Source organism: Hippocampus zosterae, chromosome 2 (genome assembly GCF_025434085.1).
Source record: "Hippocampus zosterae strain Florida chromosome 2, ASM2543408v3, whole genome shotgun sequence".
NCBI classification, from domain to species: Eukaryota; Metazoa; Chordata; class Actinopteri; order Syngnathiformes; family Syngnathidae; genus Hippocampus; species Hippocampus zosterae.
The window spans coordinates 2,864,066-2,882,934 of record NC_067452.1 but is presented as its reverse complement, the minus strand read 5'-3'; the positions used below and the strand labels follow the sequence as shown (position 1 = coordinate 2,882,934).

General features: G+C 45.2%; 2 protein-coding genes across 5 annotated transcripts in view; one reads left to right on the top strand and one right to left on the bottom strand.

Moving 5' to 3' along the window:
- LOC127596347 (SRSF protein kinase 3-like) overlaps positions 1 to 18,869 on the top strand; it is a 47,207-nt gene that overhangs the window by 14,455 nt on the left and 13,883 nt on the right. For all 4 annotated transcript variants that reach the window (XR_007961440.1, XM_052058714.1, XM_052058713.1 and 1 more), the window contains exon 3: positions 18,371 to 18,852. Coding sequence is in view for 2 of the 4 variants with exons in the window: in XM_052058713.1 (XP_051914673.1) it covers positions 18,371 to 18,852 (482 nt within the window). In the remaining 2 variants the exon portion in view is untranslated. The remainder of the gene's footprint in view (positions 1 to 18,370; positions 18,853 to 18,869) is intronic.
- LOC127596365 (uncharacterized) overlaps positions 1,847 to 18,869 on the bottom strand; it is a 36,256-nt gene continuing 19,233 nt past the window's right edge. The window contains exon 2 of the mRNA XM_052058762.1: positions 1,847 to 3,694. Coding sequence (XP_051914722.1) covers positions 1,881 to 3,623 — 1,743 coding nt within the window. The 5' untranslated portion in view covers positions 3,624 to 3,694 and the 3' untranslated portion in view covers positions 1,847 to 1,880. The remainder of the gene's footprint in view (positions 3,695 to 18,869) is intronic.

Below are 18,869 nucleotides of genomic sequence, written 5' to 3'. Positions count from 1 at the left end.
CTGATTTATCATTATATTTAATGTTAAGAATTTATCATTTTAACTCTGATTGGTGTAGGTTGTTTGTATTATTTTTTTGAATTTTTTTGAAATCAGCAAGCGATTTACTCATTTTTAGGTCCGTTTCGAGATTATTCCACAGATTAACACCTTTGCTAGATACACTTCTTTGCTTGATGTTTGTTCTTGTTTTGAGTTTTTTGAATAAGTTGGTACCTCTTAATTCATAGTTGCTTTCTCGAATTTCAAAAAACTTCTGAATATTTTGGCAGAGCAGGTTATTGTGTGCTTTGTACATTAATTGGGCGATTTTAAAGTCAACCAGGTTATAAAATTTCATCGTATTTAATTTGATAAATAGTGGATTTGTGGGTTCCGTATATTTTGATCTATTAATAATTCGAATTGCTTTTTTTTGTAGTTTGAGAATAGGGAGTGTGTTTGTTTTGCAGGCATTTCCCCATATTTCCACACAGTAGGTCATGTATGGTAATAATAATGAAGTGTATAATGTGTACAAGGATCTCTTATTTAGCACTTCCTTGGTTTTGTAGAGGATCCCTACGGTCTTGGCTATTTTTCTTTTTACGTTATCGATATGTGGTTTCCAACATAGTTTTGAGTCTATTACTAATCCGAGAAACTTGGTTTCATACGCTCTTTCTATTTCAATTGAGTTTACCATAATTTTAGCTTGGTGTTTGATTGGTCTTGTGCCAAAAACAATTGACTTCGATTTTTTTCAGGTTAAGTGACAATTTATTTCTGTCGAACCAGTTTTTTAATTTGTTTAATTCGTTTTCTACGGTTGTCAGGAGCTGTTTCAGATTTATTCCAGAACAGTAGAAAGTTGTATCATCAGCAAATAGGACACATTTAAATAGTTTTGAGACCTTGCAGATATCATTTATATATAAGATGAATAGTTTTGGACCAAGCACTGACCCCTGAGGTACTCCGTGAGTGATTTTCAGTTGATTGGTTTTTTTTATTGTTGAGTTGCACGTACTGATATCTGTTTTCTAAATAACTTTTTATCCATTTATAAGCTACACCTCTAATGCCATATCTTTCTAGTTTTTTCAATAATATACTGTGATCTATTGTGTCAAAAGCTTTTTTTAGATCTAGGAAAACCCCAACAGTAAATTCTTTGTTGTCTATATTAGTGGCTATTGCTTCCACAAACTCCATAACTGCCTTTGAGGTGGTCCGTTTTTCTCTGAAGCCATATTGATTCTCACTTAACAGCGCATGCTTTTGTATAAAACTATCAAGTCTGCGAGAAAATAGTTTTTCTAATATTTTTGAAAATTGTGGTAGTAGTGATATTGGTCTATAATTTGTAAACAGATGTTTTTCTCCACTTTTATAGATTGGAATAACTTTAGCAATTTTCATTTTTGATGGAAAGATACCAGCTTTGAATGACAGGTTGCATATGTGTGTGAAAGGTCGCACTACATATTCTATAATCTGCTTGATTATTGTCATATCAATATTAAAGCAATCAGTTGACTTTTTATTTTTAAACGTTTTTATAATATTTGATACTTCTTCTTGTTTTACTGCAGTAAGGAACATTGTGGAGGAGTTTTTTTCTACGCATCTATCCACTTCAAACAGGTCTGTTGGATCAGGAATTTGTTTTGCTAGGTTACTGCCGATGTTGACAAAATACTCATTAAATTCAGTTGCTATTTCTGCAGTTTTTTCCAAAATAGTATTTTTGCCTTTGATAAAATACTCTGGATAATCCATTTTTTTAGGACTATTTCTGATTACTTGGTTAAATATGTTCCATATTTCTTGTGTGTTACCTTTATTCTGCTCTAATAGTGCATGATAATGATCTCTTTTACTGGTTCTTATAATATTTACTAGTTTATTTTTATAGGTCTTATATTTTTTTCTGCTTCTTCAGTTCTGAATTTTAAAAACAATTTATATAAATTGTTTTTCTTTTTACATGCGTTTTCTATGCCTTTCGTTATCCATGGCTTACTTGGGTCTTTATACTTTTTGGAAACTTTAGTTAATGGAAAATGTTTATCATATAAGGAGATTATGGTAGACTGAAATACTTCAAACGCTGTATTTGGGTCTTTGTTTGAGTAGACCTCGGTCCAGTTTTGTTTTTCTAGGTCTTGCTTAAAGGCATCGATTGAACGTTGGGTTCTTAGTCTTATTTCTGTTATACGAGTTGTTGATTTAGCTTTTCTATCGAAATAATTATGAAAAACTGCCAAAACAGGCAGGTGGTCACTCATGTCATTAATGAGAAGTCCACTTTCCATTTTATGATCAATCTTATTTATAGATATGTTATCTATTAATGTGGCCGTGTCAACTGTTATTCTGCTAGGTTTCAGGATTACTGGGAAAAAGCTGTTGCTGTACATAGTATTTATGAAGTCAGTTGTTTTTTTGTGTCTATTTGGGTTTAATAAGTCAATGTTAAAGTCACCACATATTATTCGTGTTTTCTTATCGTTGTAGTAACTGAGCATATCTGTTAGTTTTTTATTGAATGTGTCAATACATGTTCCTGGTGTCCTATAGATGCAACTTATGATGATATTTGATGCCTTTTTATTGTGTATTTCAATGGTTAGACATTCCATTAGGTTTTCTATTGTGTTTGTCAATCTCTCGATTTTACTGCATTTAAGTGCTTTGTCTACATATATTGCAACCCCCCCTCCTTTTTTGTTTTCTCTATTAGTTGCAAACATTTCATAACCTTCTATTTCCATTTCAGTTGTTTTATCTTCATCAAGCCAAGTTTCTGATATGGCAATTACTTTAAATTTATTGAATTTAGTCAGGTATTCTTTAATTTTTGTGAAGTTTTTATAGAGACTTCTACTGTTCAAGTGTATTACCGAAAGTGCATTTTCCAATTTTATATTAGTGTTGAATTGTTCATCCAGGTAATAGTCAGAGTTTGTTACCCTTTGTTTGTTGTTGAAGAAGTTATTGTCTGGGTCCAAATTGTTCTCGGGATTGAATGGCTTATAGTCAATATCTTCAAAGGGTTCGAAGTTCATGTTTTTGGGATGTGAATTTCCCGCTCCCACACGGTCGTCGATGGCTCCCTCACGGCCGTCGTTGGTTCCCTCGCTGTCGTCGCTCGCTCTCTCGCCGTCATCACTGGGTCCCTCGTGGTCACTGGCTCCCTTGCGGTCGTCGCCGACTCCCTCACGCTCGCCGGCCGGCTGCCTCCCGGCTCTCTCACGCGCGCTGGCTGGTTGTCTCCCGGCTGCCTCAGGCTCGCCGTCTCCCGGCTCCCTCGCGGTCACTGGCTCCCCTGCAGTCGTCGCTGGTTTCCTCTCGGTCGTCTCTGTCTCCCTTGCGGTCGTCGTTAGCTCCCTCACGGTGGTCGCAGGCTGGTTGTCTCCAGGCTTCCTCACGGTCGCTGGCTTCCCTGCAGTTGTCGCTGGCTTCCTCGCGGTCATCACTGGCTCCCTCACGGTCGGTCGTCGCTGGCTGCCTTGCGGTCGGTCGGTCTTGAAAAAGTTATTGTCCGGGTCCAAGTTGTTGTCAGGGTCAAATGTCTTGTGGTCAGTAGGGTTGGAGGTCATCAAAGGGTTGGAAGGGTCATCAAAGGATTCGAAGTCCATGTTTTTTGGTATGTGAATTTCCTGCTTCAGTAGGGTCAGAGTTTTTATTGTCGGGTGGTGAAAAATTCTCAGTATGCTGCTTGATGGTGTTGAACTCGAGCCTGTTGTGTTGGAGTACTGGTGCGGGGGTGGACAATAAGTTTGTTATGTCTTAAGTAGGCACTTTCCCCTCTGTCACGTGCAGCTTTTAATTTTGGGAGGAGCTCTTTTCTTTTTTGTCGTACGGCATCTGTAAAGTCTTCGTTAATGTAGATGTTGGAGCCTTTTAAATATTTTGCTTTTTGTAGGATCCTTGATCTGTCCGTGTATCTTAGAAATTTCACCACAACTGGCCTTGGTCGAGGTCTTCCAGGGTCTTGTCTTCCTGTGCGGTGAGCTCTCTCCACCTCAATTTGCCCCTGTATCAGCAGTTTCTCCTTAAGGATTTTTTGAACTTTTTCCTCTGTTTCAGTCCACGTTTCTCCCGGGTTTTCCTCAATTCCATCAATTACTAAGTTGTTTCTTCTTGACTGTCCTTCCAAGTAGTCCACCTTGTCCGTTAATACAAGCATGCCGTCACATACCAAGTAGTCCACCTTGTCCGTTATTACAAGCATGCCGTCACATACTTTGTAGAATTCCGTTTGCATGTCTTTGGAATGGCCAGTTTGACAGATTAGATTTTTTTTAATGTCGTCTACCTCTTTTTGGGTAAAGTTGATGCTGGTTTTTATTTCTTGGACTTCCCTGGTAAAAGTGTCAAGTCGTGAGTTTGTTGAGTCTATTATCATCTTGACAAATCCTTTGAAATTTTCCTGTTGTTGTTGCAAGAGCGCCGTAAAAAGTTCTTTTTGTTGCTGGAGTAATTCATTTACTTGAGTGAGGGTCAGGGAATCCTCTTCCTGCTTTGTGTCTTGCTTCTGTTTGGGTGGCATTTTGTCGGGTCTCGTTGCTAGCCGGTTGTATGCTAGTTTGTGACGTGTCCAGTAGGCTTGCTGCTGGGTGTTTCTAACGTGGCAAGTGGGTTTACCGGCTCCCTCACGCTCGCTGGCGTTTGGTTGGTTGGTCTCTGGTCGTGGGTTCGAGCTGCGTAGCGACTTTTCGCAGTTAGCTTCCGTGCTAACGTCCGCGGTTAGCTTCCGTGCTAACGAGCTAGCGTTTCGTCCAGCCCCCTCTTCACGTCGCCAATTTCTACACACGCGCTGCCACCGTGTTTCGCTCTGTTCTTTACTTTCAAATGTGGGAAAAGAGTTGTTGCGGCTTAGGGGAAAAGCAAATGAACACAATTTGATGCCTCAGTCTATGGTTGTAGCGAGTCCTTTCAGTGCCTGAGCAAAACATTCAGCGTCCACTCCACACTCCCGCTACCTTAAATTTGCTTCATCATTGACAAGATGTAAATTATGTAATACAGTCAGACCTCGGTTTTCGAACGTCTCTGTTCTCAACATAATAGTTTTTTTCGACCGCAAAATTCTAGATTTTTACGCCTCGGGTTACGACCGAAAATCGGTTTTCGACCAAACTAAGCAAACCTGAATACGCTTCTTGACTCCTCTCGGCTACCTTAGACGAGGAAGTGATGCTTCCTCGTGTGTAACATTCATTGTGAGCAGACGTGTTTGTGGTGATTTACGTAAATCTGACTGTTTTTTTGGTTATTTTGGCCTCTTGAAAGGTACTCGTAAGAGGGAGCACATAACTCCTACTCTGGCATCTCTTCACTGGCTCCCCATTCATTTTACAGTTATTTTCAAGATCCTCCTCTTTGTTTTCAAATCTCTGAATAATCTCGCGCCACCTTACCTCTCTGAGCTCATCCGCCCCTACACACCTGCCCGGCGCCTCAGGTGTGTGGACCAGACTTTGTTAGAAGTACCAAGAACTAAACTGAGGCTCAGAGGGGATCAAACCTTTTCTGTTGCTGGTCCCTCTCTCTGGAATGACCTCCCACTGAACATTCGGCAAGCCTCCTCGCTGCCCATCTTTAAAGCCCTCCTCAAAACTCACTTGTATTCTTTGGCGTTCGACTCAGCATGACTTAGATTTGTTCTTGATTTTACTGTTTGGTGCTTTCTACCGCCTTTATTACCGATTTATCTTACTCTTTATTGTGCATGTTAAATCGCTCCACGTACAGCACTTTGTATGCAGCGATGGCTGTTTGAAAGTGCTCTATAAATACTGTTGACTTGACTTGACTACTCATGGGAGAATAATATAGTTTCGTATTTCAAACAACTCGCTTTTCTGGATCGGATTATGGTTGAAAACTGAGGTATGACTGTATAGGCTAATATTACAGGGCTCTAACATCTTAAGTTAGCTTGATAATCTTTACACTAAAGACATTTAATATTAATGTTTAGCATACATAATCCAAAGTGCGAATTTGAGAAATTTCTTATATTTACTGGGATTGGTAAAGTCCTTATCATCCGCCTTGAGGATGATTGTCTCCGAAGTGACGTGTCTAAAAACATTATGCAACACTTACTAGGGATTCCTAGTCACATATTGTTGATGAAAAGCATCTCTCATGTCACCTGTCACTTCATACATTTTGTATTCATAAAATTTGAACCCATAATTTATTTTAAAAATATAATTACAGAACTTGCTGTCGTAGATTTCTGGATAATTCAAGTCAATTTGGGCTGATTCACGACATAAAATGTGGCATAAAATTTACTATTGAAAACAACGCGCTGCCAGGGCAGAAGTGTTAAATGGAATTAACTTTCCTGAACTGTTCATCTTCAACTTCTTTCGATGAAACAACCCAAAGTTTCAAGCTGATCGGCTAAAATCTCTAGAAGTTATTTAAAATATGACCTCTACAAAAGACCACAAAAATTGGCTCAAATTTGAAAGCATTTAAAATGACTGATTTCCTGTTAGGTTTAGCAGACTACCGAGAGTTTTTTTCCACTTTTTCACACATTTTGATAAATTTTATGGCCTTTTTAGGTTACCCACAATGCAATTCATTCATAGGATTATGATAAACAAACAAACAAATAATTCTACAAAATAATAGGCACCTCGCAGTTGGCACTAAAAACAATATTACGCAAAAGAGGTGACACAACCTGAATAATTTAACAGTGCAATTGTTTGTCAAGCTCCTGCTGTGAGCCTCTTATTGCCAAAATGGAGGCAGCTTTGGGTCACCTCAAATGCGAATGACCAGCTAATATTGGTAGGGCTCAACTGAAATTTTTTTGAGCCTGATGCTGATTTATGAAAACAACAAAAAAGAAAAGATTATTTGGCTAATGGATTTAAATATACAAACACAATTCCAATGAGGTTGGATCATTGCGTTAAACATAAAAAACTGGAACACAATTATTTGCAAAAATGTTCAATCTTTATTAAATTTAAAACATTACAAATACTATTGTATTTAATGTTCAAACTGATAAACTTTATTGTTTTTGCAAATATAATACCTTTATGAATTTTGTGGCTGTAACACGTTCCAAAAAAGCTGAGACAGGGTAATGTTTACGACTGTGTTACATCTCCTTTTCTTTGTGTTTTATTGGATGTTCTTACAACATCCAGAGAGAGAGAGAGAGAGAGAGAGAATTTCCCATGCCATTGGTACTAACACAGCCCCATACAATCACTGATGCTGGCTTTTGAACTGTGTGTCGTGTGTCGATAACAGTCCAGATTGTTCTTTTCCTCTGGGGCTAGGAGGACACGATGTCCATAATTTCCCAAAACAATTTGAAATGTTGACTCATTAGACCACCAAACACATTTCTAATATGCATCTATGCATGGGAGATGAGTTCGAACCGAGATAAGTCGGCAGTGTTTCTGGGTATTGTTGATAAATGGCACCTGCTTTGCATAGTACAGTTTTAAGTTGTACTTACGAATGTAGCGCCGAACTGTATTTACTGGCATAGGTTTTCTGAAGTGTTCCTGAGCCCATGTGGTGATATCCTTTTCACATTGATGTTAGTGTTTGATGCAGTGCCGCCTGAGTGATCGAAGTTCACAGGCATTCAATGTTGGTTTTCAGCCTTGACGCTTGCATGCACTGATTTCTCCTGATTCTCTGAATCTTTTGATATTATGGACCATAGATGATGTGATCCCTAAATTTCTTGCTTTTGTACATTGAGGAGCATTGTCCTTAACCCTTGTAGAAACCCTATTTTCTCGCCCTGTTTTTCACAAAGAGGTGAACCTGTCCCAATCATTGCTTGTGAATGACTGAGCAATTCAGGTAAACTGCTTTTATACCCAACCAGGACACCCACCTATTCCCACAAAGCCTGTCATCTGTGAGATGTTCCAAACAGGTTTTTCTCAGTCCCCCCACCCGTTTCACCATTTTTGGAACATGTTGCAGCCATAGGACTGTTTTTCTTCTTTCTTCTTTCTACCCAATCTTGCTGCTGTAGACTGTAAATTTCCCCAATGCGGTACAAATAAAGGACATTTTATCTTAAAATTCTAAGTCATTTGCAAGAAACACATAAGTTTATCAGTCAGAATATTCAATACATTCAATATCTTGTCTTTGGAGTGTGGTCAATTGAATATAAGTTGAACATTATTTTCAAATACCGTAAGTGGATTCTGTTTATTTATCGATCCATCCATTTTCAACCACCTATCCGGGGTTGCGTCCCGGAGGCAGCAACTTCACTGGGGAAGCCCAGATTTCCGTCTCTCCAGTCATATCTTCCACTTTTCCGGAGAGATTCCAAGGTGTGACCAGGCCAGTCGGGAGATACTGTGTCCTGGGTCGGCCACGGGGCCTTCTGCTGGTGGGCCATTCCTGGAACACCTCACCAGGGAGGCGTCCAGTGGGTATCCTAATCAGATGCCTGAGCCATCTTATCTGGCTCCTTTCAATGTGGAGGAGTAGAGGCTTGACTGACTCCCTCCAGGATGACCAAGCTTTCTCACCCTATCTCGAAAGGAGAGCCTGGACATCCTGCAGAGGAAACTCATTTCGGTTGCTTGTATCCGGGATCTTGTTCTTTCGGTCACGATCCACGGCTTGTGACCATAGGTTAGGAACATAGATCGACTGGTAAATCGAGAGCTTTACCTTTCATTCAGCTCTTTCTTCATCTCAAGAGAGGGACACATCACAGCAGGTGCTCCAGCGATCCGCCTGTCGATCTCCCGCTCCATCCTACCCTCCCTCTTTTACAAGACTGCCAAGATCAGCCTGGCATCGGCGTGGAAGACGCCATTATCTACCTACTCCACTCAGTGCTGTCACACCTGGAGAAGTCTGGGAGCACTGTGAGAATCATGTTCTTTGATTTCTCCAGTGCCGTCAACACCATCCAGCCCAATTTGCTGGGAGGCAAACTGCAGAACGCCGGAGTGGACCACCATCTCACAGCATGGATCATAGACTACCTCACAAACCGGCCGCAGTACGTGAGGGTGCAGAGCTGTGGTTCGGACAGGCTTCTCTGCAGCACTGGAGCGCCGCAGGGGACTGTTCCGGCTCCATTCCTGTTCATCCTCTACACCTCGGACTTCAGACACGCCACTCCAAACTGCCACCTTCAGAGGTTCTCCGATGACTCTGCGATTGTTGGCCTCATTACAGACGGGGACGATCGGGTGTACAAGGGACTGACGAAGGACTTTGTGGACTGGTGCCAGCAGAATCACCTCCAGGTCATCCTTAGGAAAACTAAGGAGTTGGTTGTGGATTTCTGCAGGAAACAGTTCTCACCAGCACCGATGAACATCCAGGGTATGGACATAGAGAGGAGGGTGACCTCCGACAAGTACCTGGGTGTTCTTCTAAACAACAAACTGGACTGGTCTACTAACACGGACACCCTGATTAGGAAAGGACAGACTCCTACTCAGGAAACTGAGGTCTTTTGGGGTTAAGGGGTCACTCCTAAGACTTTCTATAACTCTGTGGTGACCTCGGCCATCCATTATGGCATTGTCTTTTGGTCAGGCAGCATATCGCCCAGGGACAGAAAGAGACTGGAGCGACTGGTCAGGAAGGCCAGTTCTGCCCTGGGCTGCTCCGTCGACACTCTGGAGGAGGTGGGCAACAGGAGGATGCTAACTAAGCTAAAAGCTATGATGGACAGTCCCTCCCACCCCCTCCAGCCCGCCCTGACAGCACGAGGTAGCTCCTTCAGCCAGAGACTGTTACCCCCGCGCTGCAAGAAGGAGAGATACCACCGCTCGTTCCTACCGACTGCTGAATAAAAAAAAAAGAAATTAATTAAATGATGTGAAAAACAGTGCTATTTACAATTAGCACTGCCACCTTATCCATACAGTAAATTTCCCCAGTGTGGGACAAATAAAGGACATCTTAATTATCTTAAGATACTTAAACTCTTCCACTTTGGGCAGAATCTCATCCACGACCTTGAGAGGTTACTCCACCTTTTTCCGACTATGGCCCATTGTCTCAGATTTGATCTTCGTCAACCTGAGGAAGCGTCACTTCCTCGTGTAAGGATGTCGAGAGAAGTCGAGTGGCGCATTCAAGTGCGATCATAAATAACTTATTTATTGGTTTTTAACCAATCATATTTCAGCTAGTTGTGTTGCCAGATAAATTAAACTTGCTCAGAGCCTTCAGATTAAACAGAGCAGGCCCCTTTGCGCTGTAAATGAACGGACACAGTCAGGTTGCAATAGCCAATCAGATCGCAAGTCTGCGCACCGGGGCCAGCTCGCAGGGCTTACGTCGAGACTGGACGTGCGCGTTCTGTGATTGGATTAGCGCCTGCTAGAGGGAGCGATCACTGCATTTTAAACCAAAATGGCCGAATAAGAAGACGTTGATCTGGTTGCACAACTACTTTCCACACAATTTTCAAGATGGACCTTCCACGAAAAGCTGGATATTGTGCGAAGAGGTCGCCCAACTCCTGCGCTAGCTAGCCTGTCCCAGCAAGGAAAAGGGTTTGTCCGTCATTTTCAGACGAGCAATTATGAACGGTACCCGTGACTCACAGCCTCTGAGAAACGGTGCAAATGGTACTGCTGGGAATGCCTATTGCTTCCAACGGACCGATTTGGTGTTTGGAGCCACATTGGGTTTACCATATTTTCTCCAAAATGGACAGGATACCTTATAATGCGGGGCGTCTCATGTATGAGCCAAGTTCCAAAGCATGACTGAGAGCGCTTCTGGCCAACACACTGTTTACATAGAGAATCGGCGGAGTGAGTGACGACAGGCATGCAGAAGTCCGCCAATGAGTGAAGAATGGGTGTGTAACAGGACGTCAAAGGCACATCCCTCGCAGGTACCAGTCGCCAATGAGTGAAGGGTGGGCGTGTAAGAGGACGCTAAAGGCACGCCCCTCGCAGGTACCGGTCGCCAATGAGTGAAGGGTGGGCGTGTAAGAGGACGCTAAAGGCACGCCCCTAGCAGGTACCGGTCGCCAATGACTGAAAGGTGAGCGTGTAAGAGGGGAAGAGAAAAACGTGAGTACATTGTAAAATGGCTAAATAAAGTACAACCGAACTCGGTTTTGCTTCCGTTGCCTTTTTAAAAACGTGTTTTTAGCGTGCGTGCATGCATGCCGTATGTTTAAGATGGCGTATGTTTTACAATGCCTGGCTGCGCCCAATAATACAGTGCGTTTTGTGTATGTGTCAAATACAGAAATAGCACCCCTTACTGAGACTGCGCCCAACAACACGGTGCGCCGAATGGTCGTGAAAATACGGTACCCATTTAAGTTGTTTTACGAAGGCAGCAAGGAAACATCAGAGCACGGCTGCGCGCTTACAAACTACGGTGCGTTTAAAAACGTTTGGGGACACTCGCGTAGATCTGCAGCTCAGTGAAGAGGCACTACATTGGTGAGTAAATTTTCATGTAATTTTATTTTACATTTGTTCTTGTCATTTTATTTCATTAGTATTAAATTAATGGTAACGAAATAAAATGACAAAGATATAAAACATGTATCAAATAAATCTGCTCACCTGAAAGTTGGAGATTCAGAAGCTCGGCCTGGAAATAGTGGCCCTCTCCGAGACCCGTCTCCCTGGTGCCGGGCAGATCGAGGAGCCTCGGCACGGGTACACCTTCTTCTGGAGCGGACGAGCTATGGAGGAGAGAAGAATTGACGGTGTAGGGTTCTGCGTTAAGTCACGTCTGGTCAGGGATCACAACATCATCCCCGTAAGAACTTCTTAGAGACTCATGTCCATCACCCTACTTCTGTGTCAATCCCAATCCCTTGTCATCATCAGCGCCTACGCACCTACCCTGGATGCCTCGGAGGAGGCGAAGGAGTCCTTCTATGCCGCGCTGCGTGGCCTGTTCCTCCGCGTCAACCCCCGGGATAAGCTCTTGGTTCTGGGGGATTTCAACGCACGGGTGGGCCGGGACCATCAGCTTTGGGGAGGGATTCTGGGGAAGGAAGGCGTGGCAATTGCAACGAAAATGGAGAACTACTCCTCGGTCTCTGCGCAGAGACGGAGATGGTGATACACAACACACTGTTTCGGATGGCCAACAAGCACGAGGCCACCTGGCAACATCCAAGATCGGGCCACTGGCACCTGATCGATTACGTCCTTACCCGAATCTGCGACTGATCGGACGTCATGGTCACCAGGGCCATCCGCTCCATGGATGACGGATGGTCCGATCACAGGCTGGTAGCTTCAAGACTTAGGCTGAAGATCGCGCCTGCGAAAAGAAGAAAAAAGATCCCCAAGAGGATACGTTTTAATGTTGGGCTGCTGAAGAATTCCGAAGTCCTCGAACAGTACCAGACGTCCCTAGCCGTCAAACTGGACACTCAACCTTGGACCCTTCCTGCCACTGTCCACTCAGACTGGGAGCACTTGAAAACTGCGCTCACCAAATCCGGGGAAGAGGTCCTCGCTGTCCAGAAGAGGAGAAATCCCGATTGGTTTGCCGAAAACCTGGAAGAAATTGAGCCTCTGATTTCAAGAAAGAGAGAGGCTCGCATTTCATGGCAGAACTGCGTTTCCTCCAAGAGACTTGAAGAAGCCTACCGGGCGGCCAAGAGTGAAGCACAGAGAGAGATCCGGAGGATCCAAAATCAATGGTGGGTTAACTTTGCTGACCAAATGCAGAGTTTCGCTGACCGTCACGATACTAGATCCTTCTTCGAAACAACGAGGAAGATCATCGGTCCGGCTCACAGTGCTCCAATGGCTGCGAAAGCAAAGGACGGCACAATCCTGCAGGAAAAGGATAATACTCACCAGCGATGGAAGGAGCATTTCATGGAGCTCCTGAACCGTCCGACATGCGCAATAGACGGCTTCCTCGATCCTGTCCCCCAGCTCCCCGTGCAACACTGGGTGACGGACCTGCCGACTCTCCGGGAGATCTCCGGAGCCCTGAGGAGGATGAAGAACAAAGCTACTGGAGTCGACGACATCCCCGTAGAACTTTTACAAGCTGGGGGTGCACATCTCCTCACCTACCTCCACACCTTCATCCTTCAATGCTGGGCCGAGGAGACGGTGCCTGGGGAACTGAAGGACTCCGTCATCGTCACGATATTCAAGAAGGGCGACAAAATCAACTGTGGAAACTATCGTGGAATTTCCCTGCTGTCAACTGCTGGAAAACTCATCTGTCGTATACTGGCCGACCGACTCACCTGTCTCGCTGAGTGGGTTCTTCCGGAGTCCCAGGCGGGCTTTCGTCCAGGAAGGAGAACCGCGGACATGGTGTTCTGCGCCAGACAGCTCCTGGAGAAGTGCCGGGAGCAGCGGAGGGAGTTCCACACCATCTTTTATGATCTGGCCAAAGCGTTTGATTCTGTGCCCCGAGCAGCACTCTGGAAAGTGCTGGAACGTCAAGGCTGCCCCCCCAATTCATATCCCTCATCCGGATATTTCACGACGGAATGACGTCCTGACTCAGGGTGAAATGACTCCCCCATTCCCGGATCGGACCGGAGTCAAACAGGGCTGCACGGTGGCGCCGAAGTTGTTCTGCCTCTACATCGCCGCGCTCATCCACCACGTCACCCCTGTCCAGGAGCACGGATACACTCTACGCTACCAAACTGAAGGGTCGCTTTTCAACCTCAGCCGTTTGAGGAGCAGGCGGGGGGCCATGGTCACGGCCGTCAGCGAACTCCAGTACGCTGATGGCAATGCTGGGGTCTCCAACTCCTCCGGGGACCTCATCGCGGACGGCTTTGCCGCGGCATACAGGACCTTTGGCCTCTACGTCAACACCAAAAAGACAAAGACCCTGAACCAACGTCCACCCCAAATCACCATCGACGACAAACCCATCGAGCAGGTCTCGGCGTTCCCTTACCTGGGCAGCATTATCCAGGAGGATGCCGGCCTCATGGAGGACCTCACTTTACGTATCCAGGCAGCCCACACAGCCTTTGGACTCCTCGGTCGTTGGGTCTTCGGGAATCACACCATTTCCACCAACACGAAGATCATGGTGTACAAGTCTGTCGTTCTCCCGACCCATCTCTATGGCGCCGAATGTTGGACCCTCTACCGGAGCAACATCAAGAGGCTCGAGACCCTCTCCTCAACGTTTCCTGAGAGGAGAGAGTGACCAATAATGAGATCCTCACCCGGGCTGGCCTCACGAGCATCGAGGCCATGATCACCCTGGCCCAGCGGATGAGCGACGACCGTCTCCCGAAGCAGCTCTTCTATGCGGAGTTGCTGGAGGGTACCCGTCCCCGCGGTGGCCCGAAAAGACGATTCAAAGACCAGCTAAAGGGTCATCTTCAGCGGTGCCGGATTCCCCCGGCACAGTGAGCTGACTTGGCCGCGGATCGGGCGGCCTGGCGTGGGGCTGTGCGGGCCGGGGTCCGGATCCTCGAGACTCGACGCGTCGCTGTGGAGGAGTACCGTCGAGCGCGGAGGAAGGAGAGGGCCCGGCAATCGCCCGGCCCACCAACCCACTTCTGTCAATTCTGCGGGCAGGGCTTCCGGGGAAGACTGGGCCTCCACAGTCATCCGAGACACAAGCACCAGGAGCCGTCGCCATGTCCTGGGGGCCGCATTCCTCGATAACGAGGGCCTTCACCAACGGCACGAAAGTTCGTTCAATCGTCAGTTATTTGCTGCTGTATAGCCGATTCTCAAAATGCAAATGATCTGTTTACTTTATTTTCAAAGAATACTTTATTTTGTTATTGTTTGGTTGGTGTCTTATATGAAAAATTTAGTTTCCTGCTCTTAGTTGTGAATGCATACTTGCTGGTTTTAAATGCTTCTGAAATTAAGTGCTGCTTGACGAGCCAATACTGTATTGTGTTAATGTATGTGACGTCACTGAAGGCCTAAGGTTGAAATGCACGGCCAGCCACTGTATAAATATATATATATGCAGTGCTTAAGAAACTCACAGCACTCCATGAGCGGCTAAAGAAACTCACAGCACTCCATGAGCGCCGAGCAGCCCAAATGAACCAGCTGCTGAGGGACTCACCCAGGATGGCTAACCGAAGGGCGAACGATCCTGATCATGAAGGATCCCTCAAAGGGTGCAGTCCTATCCAACTATCGGCCAATAACCTGTCTCTCCACAACATGGAAGCTCATGTCAGGCATTATTGCGGCTAAGATAAGTGGACACATGGATCAATACATGAGCGAAGCACAGAAGGGCATTGGTAGAGATACCAGAGGAGCCAAACATCAGCTCCTGGTTGACAGAACAGTCGCACAAGACTGCAGGTCCCGACGTACCAACCTGTGCACAGCCTGGATTGACTACAAGAAAGCCTATGACTCGATGCCACATACAAGGATCACTGAATGCTTGGAGTTGTATAAGGTGAACAGGACCCTAAGAGCCTTTGTTGCGAACTCGATGAGGATGTGGAAAACCACACTTGAAGCCAATGGCAAGCCACTTACCCAAGTGTCCATCAAATGTGGCATACCAAGGTGATGCACTCTCCCCACTGCTGTTCTGCATAGGACTGAACCCCCTAAGTCAAGTAATCACCAAAACAGGCTATGGATACCGCCTCAGAAATGGAGTTATGAACAGTCACCTCCTCTACATGGATGACATAAAGCTGTATGCTAAGAGCGAAAGGGACATAGGCTCCCTGATCCACACAACCAGGATCTACAGCAGCGACATCGGGATGTCATTCGGGCTTGAGAAATGCAGTCGGATGGTGACTAAGAGAGGAAAGGTAGTCCGCACTGAAGGGGTCTCACTCCCTGAAGGAACAATAGCAGACATTGAGGACAGCTACAAGTACCTCGGTATACCACAAGCCAATGGCAACCTCGAACTGGCAACAAGGAAAGCGGCTATGGCCAAATACCTCCAGCGAGTGAGGCAAGTCCTAAGAAGCCAGCTCAATGGCAAGAATAAGACCCGGGCAATAAACAGCTATGCCCTGCCACTGATTAGATACCCTGCAGGAATAATAAGGTGGTCAAAGGAAGAGATTCAGACCACGGACGTTAAGACCCGAAAGCTGCTAACCATGCATGGAGGGTTCCATCCCAAATCCAGCACCCTGACACTGTACGCAAGCCGAAAGGAAGGAGGCCGGGGACTAGTGAGCGTGAGAGCCACTGTCCAGGATGAAACATCCAAGCTCAATGAATACATCAAGGAGAAGGTTCCAACGGATGACATACTCAGGGAATGTCTCAGACAATGGGGAACAGAAGATGAGGCGCTGGAAGAGGGACCATCATGGGAGGACAAGCCCCTACACGGGATGTACCACCGGACCATAACTGAAGTGGCCGATCTCAAGAAGTCCTATCAGTGGCTAGAGAGGGCTGGCCTGAAGGACAGCACAGAGGCACTCATCCTGGCTGCTCGGGAGCAGGCCCTGAGCACCAGAGCCATTGAGGCACAGATATACCATACCAGAAGAGACCCAAGGTGTAGGTTGTGCAAAGAGGCACCTGAGACAATCCAACACATAACTGCAGGGTGTAAGATGCTGGCAGGGAAAGCCTACATGGAGCGCCATAACCAGGTGGCTAGCATAGTCTACCGAAACATCTGTGCGGAGTATGGACTGGAAACCCCAAGGTCAAAACACCTCCGAAGGTGGTGGAGAATGGCAGAGCAAAGATCCTGTGGGACTTCCAGATCCAGACTGACAAGATGGTAATGGCGAACCAACCTGATATAGTGGTCATAGATAAAGGGCGGAGGAAAGCCGTTGTAGTGGATGTAGCGGTCCCAAGTGATGGCAACATCAGAAAAAGGAACACGAGAAACTCGAGAAATACCAAGGGCTCAGAGAGGAGCTGGAGAGAGCCTGGAAGGTCAAGGTGACAGTCATGCCTGTGGTGGTCGGAGCACTCGGGGCAGTGACCCCCAAACTAGATAAGTGGTTGCAACAGATCCCGGGAACAACATCTGACATCTCAGTCCAGAAATGTGCAGTGCTGGGAACAGCAAGAATACTGCGCAGAACCCTCAAGCTTCCTGGCCTCTGGTAGAGGACCCGAGCTGAATGAGGGACGGACACCACCCGAGGGGTGAGATGATACTTTTTTTTTTCAGTGTATATATGTATATATATTTGAGCTGTCAAACGATTAAAATATTTAATTAAAAATGCAACTGTCATAATTAACTCAAATGAACCAAAAATAATTGTGATTACTCACGCATTTTTTTATCGTTTCTGAATTTCATTTTATATTTTTTTTGTCCTATTTTTCCCCATTTTAATGCTCTCATCAACATGGAATCATAAATCAGTTTTCTATGTGCAAAATGCAAATATTTACTGAAATAACAATTTTGATTTTCAATTTTACATGAACATTTTTTACTTGGAGCAGTTATTCACACATAATCTCTCACACAATATTGCTGACCATCAACAACAGTGAAAAAAAATATTTTGTCACACAACAGCTACTTTAACAGCTCTTTTAATGGAATCAAAACAGAGCAGTATAAAATTATAAAGTGCACATCTAAGGTAAACTAGTACTCAGCCAGTAGTGGATTTAAGCCATGGTTGCGAACTTCGTTTTTCTCAAGTTTGCTTTGAACACAGCAGTCAGGCTATGTTGATTCTGTTGGTCCTTCTTGCGCAGAAGTCTCTCTACGGTTTTGTGTAGACATCATTTCGGATGACTACACTTGGTTCGATGACAACACTGGAGACGTTTTATTTTCGCTCGGTCGCTACCACTGCACCGCTGAACTATCGTTTTCATGTCACCGCCTCAGCGCACCGTCACTGTCAGACGAACACAGAGAAGCTCCACCTGCTCTCTTTATATGGACATGGAACACTGTAACCTTCCACACAAAATAGTTCCAAATGAGTAACAATCGCGTCAGTGGCATACATCGTATACCTGTATGATACAGGTAATTTTGGTCTTCTCAGTGGAGCAATCTGGCAACTCTTTAAAAGTAAACTTTCCATTCATAAACTCTTTAAGTGTCCGTTTTTAGTGTCTCGCATTGCCGTGGCTGGCAAAACAAACCTGCGTGGACCTGTGCAGTGCTTGTTGTTTTGTTTTTCGTTTATTTATAGAACAACGTCACATCCGCTGTGACGTGTGGCGCGTTAATCTCGCGAGAAAAAATTTAATCCCGTTAAAATTCATTTAAATTAATGCCAATAAAAACGAATTCACATGTTGAGTTGGATGTTTCTTAACCTCCATGGCAGAGGCTCTGTCGAACCCCTGAGACCGATTCACTGAACCCCTGGGGTTCGATTGAACCCAGGTTAAGAACCACTGTGAAACCTTGCCTCCTTTCAGTAGTGGTTGTGCTTACCGAGGGTCTTTGTCTCTTGTTCTAGTTCTGATGACCTTTGTGACAGACTACAACCCCGGACACAGGAAGACCTCTCAGTCTTACCCGTCACTCCCAAAACAGCCCCGCCTTTACAAAGTACAAGTAGTGACACCACAGTTGAAGCTCAAGAAGTAACCCCTCACACTGTGGATACATGCTTCCCTCACCTGGCCCCCCCAACCAAAAATTTAATACATACCCCTTCAGATCATTGTTCTAGAGATGTTATTCACAGCACCATCCTCCTCCCTCTTATCCCCCTGACAGAGACACACCTCAGACAGCCACTTTCTATTACACATCACGAGCCCACCCAAAACCAGCCACTTCCTATTATACCTGAGAGTACAGCCCACAGCCAGCCACTTCCTTTGCTAATGCAGAGTCCCGCCCACAGCAAATCACATCCTGTTTCACCCCATAGCAGGCATTTATTTTCCAACCCCACTGAAAGCCCTTCCCATAGTCCGACACTTTTTGATCCTGGTCAGAGCCCCACCCAC